Source organism: Patiria miniata, unplaced genomic scaffold (genome assembly GCF_015706575.1).
Source record: "Patiria miniata isolate m_02_andy unplaced genomic scaffold, ASM1570657v1 HiC_scaffold_1, whole genome shotgun sequence".
In the NCBI taxonomy this organism is placed as follows: Eukaryota; Metazoa; Echinodermata; class Asteroidea; order Valvatida; family Asterinidae; genus Patiria; species Patiria miniata.
In genome coordinates, this window is record NW_024037047.1 from 15073314 (window position 1) to 15085323 (window position 12010).

Sequence of the window (12010 nt, forward strand, 5' to 3'; positions counted from 1 at the left end):
TGTTTGTTAGGTCATAGATAGATACAAAAAAAATCGTAAAATGTGACTCATCATGACGTCATCAAAAACAGGATTTGTTGATTTACATATAAGGGCTAGTCCGATCGTTATGAAACTTGGTGGGTAGGTAGGTATTTTTATAAGCATCACAATCCTGAGGTGACGTCATCATGACGTCATCATTTGATTTGTTCATCATTTTTTTTTAAATTTTAATATTTTCTTCTTATTACCAAAAATTACATAAACAACAATCCGATCGACTTTAAATCTGGCACACACTTAGACCACCATCTGACCTCGTCCTAAATGTGTATATTAAAGGTCCTATATCTACAGAACCAAACGTCCGATTTCGTTCAAACTTGGTATGCAGCTATTCCGGTACGTGTTATAGGCAAACATTGCAGTGACGTGACGATGACGTCATCATGTGATTTCGTATGAACTATTCTGTATGAAATATTTGGACCTTTTAGTCGTATCCCATCAATGGAACGTGGTAAATTCGAAATTCTTTTTGTAAAAGGTTTGTAAGGTCATAGATAGATACACAAAAATTCGTAAAATGTGTGACGTCATCATTTCGTCATCAAAGACGCGATTTTTGGATTTACATATAAGGGTATGTCCGATCGTTATGAAAATCGACTTTAACCTGGCACACACTTAGACCACTATCTGAAGATTCAGGCCGAATAGTGACGTCATCATGACGTCATCACGTGTCACGTGACGTCACCCTAAATGTGCATATTTTAAGACCCCATATCTACAGAACCAGAAGTCCGATTGGGTTTAAACTCGGTATGTTTGTATTCTTGGACGTGTTACAGAAAAAAATGCAAATGACGTCATCATAGGATTTTATGTAAATTATGCAATTTTGGACCTTTTTTTACTCAAAACTGATCAATCAAACCTTGTAAATTTGAAAATCTTTTTGCAAAAGGTTTGTTAAATTGTAGATGGAAACAGAAAATTTCGAACAATGTTTGACATCACCATGACGTCATAAAAAAACGTTGTTTTTTTGTTTTACATTGAATCGACACCAAGAAGTAATGTATAGATTACTCATGTACATGTACATTCCACTTGGGTGAAATGTTTGTCCACAACCACATTTCTAGTTGAATTTTGTTTAACTTTGTACATCTTCTTCTTCTAGTAATATTTGTTAAAAATGCGAGCAGATTGACTTTTAACCGGGCACGGACAAAAAAACAAAAATTAGGTTGGCCCTTGAGAAGCGAAGTCATGATGACGTCAACAATGATCTTATGACGTCAGCTTAAAAGTGTAATATTTAAGATTTTATATCTTGAGAACTGTAGGTCCGATTGGGTTGAAACGTGATATGTAGGTAGACCGGCATGCGTTATACATGTAAGTCAAAATCAAGGTGACGTCATGATGACGTCATCTTATAATTTGGATAGTTTTCAAGATTATCACCATCTCTCAAATCCAACATGCTAAATTCAAAATTATTTTGTATTTGGCTAGGTAATAGATGTATGCACACAATATGTGACGTCACACGATGACGTCATAACAAGTGCGATTGTTCAAACACATGTCAGGGAAGGTCTGATCTTCATAGAACTTGATGAGAGGATTGATAATGTTAACAATATACAAAATCCGAAATCATGTGATGACGACGTCATCATGGGTCCCGACACGAACCCTTATCTTAAAGGAGCATATTTTAAAGTACTATATCTGGAGAACTAAAAGGACAGCTAATAAATCATAGAACTATATTCAAAACATAAAAAAGTATCAACTCATTAAAGAGACATAATGCGGAAAAGCCCGTTCTGTTGCAAACAGACATAGATCTTTAGTTTGTTTTTCTTCGTCCACTACCTTTTCGTGTTTTCGTTCTCAACCCTCTTGGGACTTTTTCCAAAGGCGATCGACTACAAACCTTGTCCACACTTAGACCACCATCTGAAGATGCATGCCGAATCATGACGTCGTGATGACGTAATCGCGTGTCATGTGACGTCATTCTAACAGTGCGTTTTTCAAGGGCATATAGGCCTAACTAGAGAACCAAAGGCCGATTCGTATGAAACTTGGTACATGTATGTAGACATAGTGGAATGTGTTAAACATGAAAAAAAGGTGACGTCATGATGACGTATCGTGGATTTTTATTGATTTTTCATTTTTTTTCCAGCTCATCTTCATATCTGCTGAACATATTATGCTCATATTCAAAACCTTTTTTGTATTTAGTTCGTTAAACCATAGATGTATTCACACAATTTTGAAATATGTGTGACATCATCGTGACGTCATCAAAAATGTGATTTTCTGAAACACATGTAACTTTGTTTGAACGTTATGAAAATCGGTGGGTGAAAAGGTATTGATTATAGTATTGAAAGTCTACATTAACGTCGTAATGGCGTCTTCAACTGATGTTTTATCAATTTGTAAAAATGTTAATGTTTTCCAAAAAGCTAAAGCTGGCATGAATTGTAATTACATTTTTACTTCAAACTAGTCACAGACCAAAAACCGAAGCTATTGTTGCTCCTAAACAAGTAACGTTGTGATGACGTCATCATTAGTCATGTGACGTCATCTTAAATGTGCATAATTCAAATTGAGTTAAGTTTTGTAAATACATAGTCATATATGTGTTATACATGGAAATATAATTGACGTCATGATGACGTGATCATTTTAATTTTGTTTTGATTTCTAAATTGTGACACCGAATTCACTTCTACACATCCTAATATTTCGCAACCATACACACGAATATGTAATGTTTGGAACGATACACATACATGCACAGGACAGATATGTCACTTACAATTGTCGAAACAGCTATGTGTTTGTCCACAGACACAATTCTAGTTTAAATCTGACATGATTACAAAAAAAAGAAATTTAAATTATTTTAGACTCGTACAGTGTGGGTCTGTCCTGGCTTTTTTAGTTGGTATGTATTCTATGCAATTGAGTGACTTTTAGAAAAATGTTTATAACTATTCCTGTTTTTGTCGACTAAGTCCGGCAAAAACTGTATAAAATGGAAATAAAAAACACCCCCTTTCAACCCCTTTTTAAAATAATAAAATGTTTTATCTTACCATGTCTAATTACGTGTACTTTCAGAATTTTCCAGACACCCGTCATCACTGCCAACATATTTCAGTCTGTGATACATAGGTCAGCGCTGGGGAGAGCAGCCAAGATTGGTGCTCTTTATGACGTTAGAACAGAGAGCTTCCAGGTGAGAAATGTTAACTTAAACTTAACCGTAATAGGTGAGAAACAAAAAGCCAAACGAAACTTAGCCCAGGGCTGAGTTCCCCGTACTGTGCGGATAGCAAGGATTTTACAGAGCTGTGAATTGAAGAAGGAAGGAAGAGAAGGTCACTAAGTACAAAGTCTACAATCTTTAATTACAAAACAAAGTGCTTTATTGATGAAAACTTGTGTAAAGGGCCTTTACAGTTATATAATTTATGTATGAGTGATATAAAAAAGACATGTAAATCGTCTTCAATTCGTGTGATAGTAGAAATGTATTCACTTAAAGGTATAGTCCATCATTTGTACTTTGTGCATTTTGTTCGTTTGAAGCAACAAATGTGCTGAAGAGCTAAAGAAGGGTGCTGAGCAACTAACCTGATGAAGTTCCAGCTCATCTTAATTCGAGAAAAACAACATTCTAGGATCTCGATTTCAAATAAAAAGTTGCTGAATCATGTTTTGAATGGGGCCTGAATTCAGCGTCCGAGACACGTTCTCACTGAGCCGATTGCAGCTCCGCAATGTCGCGCACTGATCCGTAGTGCAAGCGTGTGCGTCGTGCTTATGCTTGCGCGCGCTTCGCCGAATAACAAAACGAGCTACTAATTTGAATTTCCTACGGTGCTTGGAAAGGCCTTCTTTTGTTGTTTTCCTCAAAATGACAGCTTGCCAGAAAGAATAATTTCACAGGGAGTTCTGTCCCCTTACTATTTTTCAACCAAGTATGTTTGTCAGCAATAATTACGCCAGTTACTTTTGGGATAGCTGCAAATGATGGACTCTGGCTTTAACAAAAATATGTCCCATTTCACTCAACATGGATCAATACATCTTTCACCTCGTGAATTTACTATAACCATTAAAACTCATATTTTACACCAGTGAATGCCGTCCATCAATCTACATACGAAGTACTTAATTTGAAAATTTATGGATTTACACATCCAAAGATTGTGGACAGCACAACTTCACTATCCATTGGCTGATTCTTGATCACCAAACCCCCTCCACATGGATGGATGGTAGTCTGGCCCAGCGAACACTCTATTTAATACCGTCCGTCACCTCGTGTATGAGTGACACCAAAAATTTGACGCGGCGACACCCCAGGATGCTTTCCCTTTATTTTATTACTCAGACCATAAAATAGGCAGGGGAAACTGAAAATAAATTACAAACAAGTGCATTAATTTCATCGAACAATAGAGAAAAAAAATAATACACACCAAAGGACACAAAGTACAATATTTAAATACAGGAACAATTATTCAATTTGTTCACAGTAAATGAGATAATCAGTTTAAACACCGTGTTCATAGTTCACAGGTTCAGATACAGTATCTTCATGAAGTTGACAGTTATAAACCCCTCGATTTAAGTTCAACTTACAAATCGTATGCAGGACCAACAACTGTCGTTACACACAATGAATGGGCATCAGGTATCTAAGCAGTTTACTGGGGAATACAGAGGTTTTCTGGGTTCACAGCGGCATTCTGGTGCTGTAAATACGTAAGCATAAATCAACAGATAACAGCGCTGAACATAACATGTCATCAATTTCTTAACTGATATAAACTGAATACACGCGTGCACAAGCACGCGTACATGAACAACTCGCTTGCAAAAAAAAATACACAATGAGACACAAATTCAAGTAAGCCAAAATGCACAGGTTAATACACACAAAATACTTTAAGACCACCATGTGAAATATGTCCCAAATTACAGTCTTCACAGCTGTCAGTGACGTGACGAAGACTGAAGCGTGTTGGAAATCACTAAGGAAATCCCCAAGCTTAAATACTCATACTGTACTACACGTACAAAGTGTATTCGGCAATGCTATTGGTTGAACAATGCCATGTGACTTGACATTCCATGTAAATTAGGCAACGTTGAATAATAATAATACACCGATCATAATCCGGTCTTATTCCGGATCTAATAAGTTGCTATTCCGATTGCAATCCGTCTATATTCAGAACCTCTCCGATCATCACCGGACATGCCAAACTTTGAAAAATGCATTGATCTCAAGACCGACCGCTTTCCGAACGTTCCATTTATATTCCGTTCGTCTCCGTTATATATATGGTATTACATCTTGGTAATGCGGTATATCATCGGATAAAGTGACATCAAAGTCCGTTTTTTGATCGGCATTACAATGTGGGTTCGGAATGAACTCTGAATACATACGGAGGCCTGTTCTGTACTCTTCCGTACCTATTCCGCATTGCAACGAATGGCAACGAATGAGTACAGTGTGTATTCCGTGCATTACGTGCATATTCCGTGTGTATACCGGATACCGTCCTTATTGAGGTTGCTGCGACAATTCGGAGAAATTATTAAACAGGTTCAATAATTTATCCGAGTTCCTCAGTGCATCACCGAACGTACACGAGTATATAGCGTTGGAAAACCGAGGAAAACCGAGGGAAATCCGTTTGAGTTCAGTTCAAACCGATTAAACACCGAATCCACAATGTTTTACTCGGAACATGAACGGAGTGACGATTCGGACAAGTGTGACAGGGGCTTAAAGGACGTGCGAAACCTGAGGACCGCAAAGATTCCCATACAATGTCTCGTTTCCATTGTCCTAGCCTGGTTGTAGACGAACATTTAGTCGTATCGAAATTAAGTGGCATCAAAATGTGTAACAAACTTTGATTTTTGATGCAAGTTGTACGAAATCCAAAATGTTCATTTATTTTAAGGTATGCGGGTATTATATAATTGAAACGGTTGTATTCTTTAAAAATGTATGGCCACACCAACGGTCTCAATGTTTTCCTTGCCTGATCGTAACTCTCATGTGGTATTATTAATGATTAAAAGGTCAATTAATAAAGATTTAAGAAATGAATAAATTCTATCATGGCTTTCATTTCTTTTTCAGGGTGATACTCTGTTTGGCTCGAAGCTTGAAGACAATCTATTTGATACAGAGGATCTCTGGGACACCTCGATAGAGCTTGTGATGTCAGACAGCATACAGGAAAAATTCAGCAAACTCAATGTAGAGGCAGAGCTTCAGGTGAGTGTCTTGGCCGGCCTGATCAAGTTGAGTGGATCAGGATCCTACCTAGAGGAGGAAAGAAAGAGCGCTAGAGCTCAAAGTATGAGTCTTATCTACAAGCTGAGAACAGTCAATGAAGAGATCATGCTTTGCCAGAACAAAGATAAGATCGACCTGGACATTCTGTCACCTTCAAATGGGCAAACCGTCAATGCAACCCATGTGGTTGTTGCTATTAATTGGGGAGCACTTTGCACTGTTACCTGTGAGTACGAAACCAAAGAAGATGAAAATGTCACTGAAGTCAAAGGGGCCTTGAGCGCAGAGCTTGAACAACTCAAAGGTTTGGTTTTTGTTAAAGGGTCCGCTAAAGCATCATATGATGATCAAAGCAAAGATTATCACAAAAAGTTCACCTTCCAATTCAAAGTGGATGTGTTGGATCCTGACAAGGATCCTGATAAGGATCTACCTGTGACATTCGAAGGTGCTGTTAAACTAGCGCGAAATTTTCCACGTCTAGTTAAAAACACAAACACAGGGAAGGGGGTTCCATTGCTGTACATGTTGAAACCACTGGATGCTGTCGTTAAGATGTGTAAGCTCCAGATACAACTTCAAAAACAATACACATCAATCAATGACGACATCATCAGAAAGTGTGCACAGGCTGTGGAGGGAATCACCAAAAAAAAACAATCTCTCTACGATATTCAAAAAGATCTGCATGCCAGCGCCGAATATGTCCCCGAAGGATCTCTAGCTGGGATTGATGATATCTTTAAGAAGTTCATTAAGCAAGAATCTGATTTTCAGGCTGAGCTTCAAGATTTGGTGAAGAAAGTCAGGTCGGGAATTGTAGACGTCTCTAAAATTGAGGCATTCCTGGATAAGGAATTGTCTGGGACATTTTCCGTTTCCAGGAACAACTATCACATGAAAGGATTTCAAAAGGATCTGAGCAAACTAAAATCTATCAAACCATGGAAAAAGAAAGGAATCATCTACATTGGGAAAAAAGATGAAGTTACCGTGGACGACAGCAGAATGGTCTATGTTCTATACAAGACTGGCGACAAGAATGTAAAGAACGATCTTCATGAGAAAAATTGCGAGTTCTTTGAGCGACTACAAACAACACATGCTCATGATGAGGACTACAAATTCATTGTTGTAGACCAAGACCTAAGAGAGGATATTTGGCCATCTGGCGAAAAGAAAACAACCATTCATAGCTTTGAAAAGGCTGTTCAAACATCGGTAGACCTGTACGCCAAAGAAGGCGAAGATTCTGAGATGTGTCTGATAAAAATCATAAGACCAGTTTATAAGCAAATGCGCCCACACAACCGAGCATATGTCAGGATAAGATGCCCAAATGCTTTGGCCGGAAATGGTCAATGTTCAGGTGACCCTTTCACTTGGAAGTGTAACAAATGCAGGGAAATGGTTGAATATGGCATAGACGCTAAACTGTTTTACTGCAAATGCGGACAATCTGACCCAAACGAATCGCTCTGGCGTTGTAATGAGAAGGGTCATGGCATGAAATACATCAAGTGTCAACACGATATTCTCTCTGCGGAGTTGTCAAATATTCGGGCCTTGAAGGAGATAAACATCTTAATCCTGGGTGAGACAGGCGTTGGAAAATCTACGTGGATCAACGGTTTTATTAACTACCTTTATTATGATGGTCTTGAGGAAGCTATGAATGCCAAGGAATTCCAGGTTTTAATACCGTCCAGCTTCACCTTTACACGGGACGGGGAAGAAACGAAGATAATGGTTGGGGAAAGTGACACCAATGAGATCATGGAAGTCGGAAAATCTGCAACCACAGAGCCACGTTCCTATCTCTTCCATGTAGGAGGGGACATCGTTCGCTTGATTGACACACCAGGAATAGGAGCTAGTGAAGGTATAGAACAAGATCGGAAAAACTTTGACAACATACTATGGCATCTGACCTACTACCAGGAGATTCATGCTGTGTGCATACTTCTCAAGCCTAACAAATCACGTCTAACAGTAATGTTCCGCTTTTGCATCCAAGAACTCTTGGCCCATCTGCATTCGACAGCCAAACACAATATTGTATTTTGCTTCACCAATGCTCGAGCTACTTTCTACCAGCCTGGAGACACCTTGCCTACCCTCAACAGAGAGCTCAGGGACAAACAGGTTGGAATTCTAGCTACTCCGAGCAACTACTTCTGTTTTGATAACGAGCCTTTCCGCTTCTTGGCTTGTGTGAAAAACGGAGTGGAATTCAGCCAGGGGGAGATAAACACTTATGCTGAAAGCTGGAACAAGTCTGTTGAACAAATTAAGAAGCTATTTGAGCACATCAGCTTTTTGGGGCCTCACAAAATTCGGAATACTTTGAGCATGAATGAGTCACGAAGAATCATCGTGGCCATGAGCAAACCCTTGGCAGAAGTGGCCAAGACAATCCAACAAACTGTACAGCAAGGCAAAGAAGCAACGAGACAAATTGACCTGGTCGACATAGATATGGACAGCTTGAAAGCCAAACTGAAGTTTTTTGGATTTGACCTGAAGCGTGTGGAGCTAAAATATCCTAGAACAGTCTGTACAGATCCACAATGTGTCAGATATGTCCCAGTCGGTGTGAGTGGTACGCAAAACACAATATACGATCAAATATGCCATGTTCAGTGTACTCTGAGCGGAATTCCAACGGAAACAACAAATGATGCAAGACTACAAGGTTGTGATTGCATACGCGGGACTGCTTCTTTTATGATGGGCAAAGTTGTGCGCGCGATACGTAACGTCGTGGTGCCACAAACGGAATGTAGGAAGTGTGGTCACCATTACAACACTCATATGCACATGACGTATGACCTTCAGCTTGTTACCAGGGAATTCCTTTCTGAAGAAGTGCAAACACAAATCAATCAGAAGAAAAGCGCTAGAGAAACCAAGAAGGCTTTCAAAGAAGCAATTGCTACAAAAAAAGCGGAATTGGAGGAAGAGGAAAACATCATCATAAAAACTAGCGCCAAGTTTGGCTCATTCCTCAAAGCAAATGCTCTCATACCCTACAATGACGCAGTTGGAGACTATCTTGGCATGTTTATTAATCAGGAGAGACACAAACCCGATGAAATCCGAAACGACACTCTTCTGACTACAATGGAAACAAGGAAGAGACAATATAAACAAGAAATTATAATTTTGGATCAGGCAATCGATAAAGAAGGTGGCGAAAACATACACACTCCAGAGGAAGTGATGAAGCTTCAGGAAGAGCTTTTTGGCCTAAACCATATGGGACAAACGTTGAAAGATCTTTTTGATGGAATTTCCATCTCACACTCTGCCAGAAACATAGCATTCAAAGAGAAGACTGCCCCCATTCCACAGAATCACAACAAAAAAGGGGCACAGAGCAGTTGGAACATTTGGTAGACCTTCTCAATTGAAAGCTACGACTTCAGCTATTGAGTTAGTGTAATTATAATATAGGACAACAAAAATACTAAGCGCTTTATCAGGTTGATAGCCTTTTTCATCATATATATACCAACAAAATATCCTGCAAAGAGGTGATTTCCCTTCCCCGTCAACAAGAGCAACAACAACCCTTACACATTTTCAACATCATCGATGCAACCACCTATTTTAATTCGGGCTTGATATAAACAAAATAACTCTCAACTTCGCATGATTGTGGTGGCCCAGGAATTTATTTAAACTCTAACATCCAAATAAAAAAGACCACTTCTAAAATCCGTTTGAACTAACATGTATTTACAGATATATTTACATTATATATACTCTCAAAGAAATGAACACACGTGTGGAATTTGCTGGAGCTTTGCGTATGATTATAACATTCGTTTTACATATACATGTATAAACATTTAGGATACTTATGGGCATGAGTATTCTTTTTAAAGATACACTTCTCAGATTTAGTCTTTGCAAAACAAAAATACACCAGTTATTTTCTAGGTTTATAATTCTATATTTACTAAATTTGAAGATGCTTTTATATGAGTCGACAATAAACTTAAGTCCGGTTCCCACTATTTGGACTCGCCAGGCAGTCTGCAGACTGCAGCCATCACTCACGGGAACTAACTCCTTTCATCTCACTTCATCTCAATGGCTCTGGCACCACTCATTACACTTGGTCACTGGCTCTGGCACGTCCAACTTCATCTAACTGGCTGAGGCACGACTCACTACACCTCACTGGCTCTGGCACGACTCACTACACCTCACTGGCTCTAGCACGACTCTCTTCACCTCACTGGCCCTAACACGACTCACTACACCTCAGTGGCTCTGGCAAGACTCACTTAACCTCACTGGCTCTGGCACGACTCACTACACCTGATCACTGGCTCTGGCACGACTCACTACACCTCGCTGGCCTTGGCTGGACTCACTACACCTCGCTGGCTCTGGCACGACTCACTACACCTCACTGGCTCTGGCATGACTCGCTACACCTCACTGGCTCTGGCACGACTCATACACCTGATCACTGGCTCTGGCACGACTCATACACCTGATCACTGGCTCTGGCACGACTCAGTACACCTCGCTGGATCTGGCACGATTCACTACAGCTCACTGGCTCTGGCACGACTCACTACACCTCACTGGCTCTGGCACGACTCACTACACCTCACTGGTCTGGCACGACTCACTACACCTCACTGGCTCTGGCACGACTCACTACACCTCACTAGCTCTGGCACGACTCACCTCACTTCACTTCACTGGCCCTAGCACGACTCACTACACCTCACTGGCTCTGGCACGACTCACTACACCTCACTGGCTCTGGCACGTTTTACTACACTTCACTGGCTCTGGCACGACTCACCACACCTCACTGGCTCTAGCACGACTCTCCACACCTCACTGGCCCTTGCACGACTCACTACACCTCAGTGGCTCTGGAACAACTCACTTAACCTCACTGGCTCTGGCACGACTCAATACACCTCACTGGCTCTGGCATGACTCGCTACACCTCACTGGCTCTGGCACGACTCATTACACCTGATCACTGGCTCTGGCATGACTCACTACACCTCGCTGGTTCTGGCACGACTCACTACAGCTCACTGGCTCTGGCACGACTCACTACACCTCACTGGCTCTGGCACGACTCACTTCACCTCACTGGCTCTGGCACGACTCACTAAACCTCACTGGCTCTGGCACGACTCGCTACACCTGATCACTGGCTCTGACACGACTCACTACAACTCACTGGCTCTGGCATGACTCGCTACATCTCACTGACTGGCACAACTCACTTCATCTCACTGGCTTTGGCACGACTCACTACACCTCACTGGCTCTGGCACGACTCACTACACCTCACTGGCTCTAGCACGACTCTCTTCAACTCACTGGCCCTAGCACAACTCACTACACCTCAGTGGCTCTGGCAAGACTCACTAAACCTCACTGGCTCTGGCACGACTCACTACACCTGATCACTGGCTCTGGCACGAGTCACTACACCTCGCTGGCCTTGGCTCGACTCACTACACCTCGCTGGCTCTGGCACGACTCACTACAACTCACTGGCTCTGGCATGACTCGCTACACCTCACTGGCTCTGGCACGACTCATACACCTGATCACTGGCTCTGGCACGACTCATACACCTGATCACTGGCTCTGGCACGACTCAGTACACCTCGC

The 12010-nt window shown here is 41.0% G+C and overlaps 1 protein-coding gene across 1 annotated transcript; it reads left to right on the forward strand.

Moving 5' to 3' along the window:
• The first annotated feature begins 4708 nt into the window (after positions 1 to 4708).
• Positions 4709 to 9748, forward strand: LOC119730688. The gene is made up of 2 exons (XM_038203686.1): positions 4709 to 4723; positions 6191 to 9748. The coding sequence occupies exons 1-2, from the start codon at positions 4709 to 4711 to the stop codon at positions 9746 to 9748; spliced, it is 3573 nt and encodes a 1190-aa protein (XP_038059614.1).
• The last annotated feature ends 2262 nt before the right edge of the window (positions 9749 to 12010 follow it).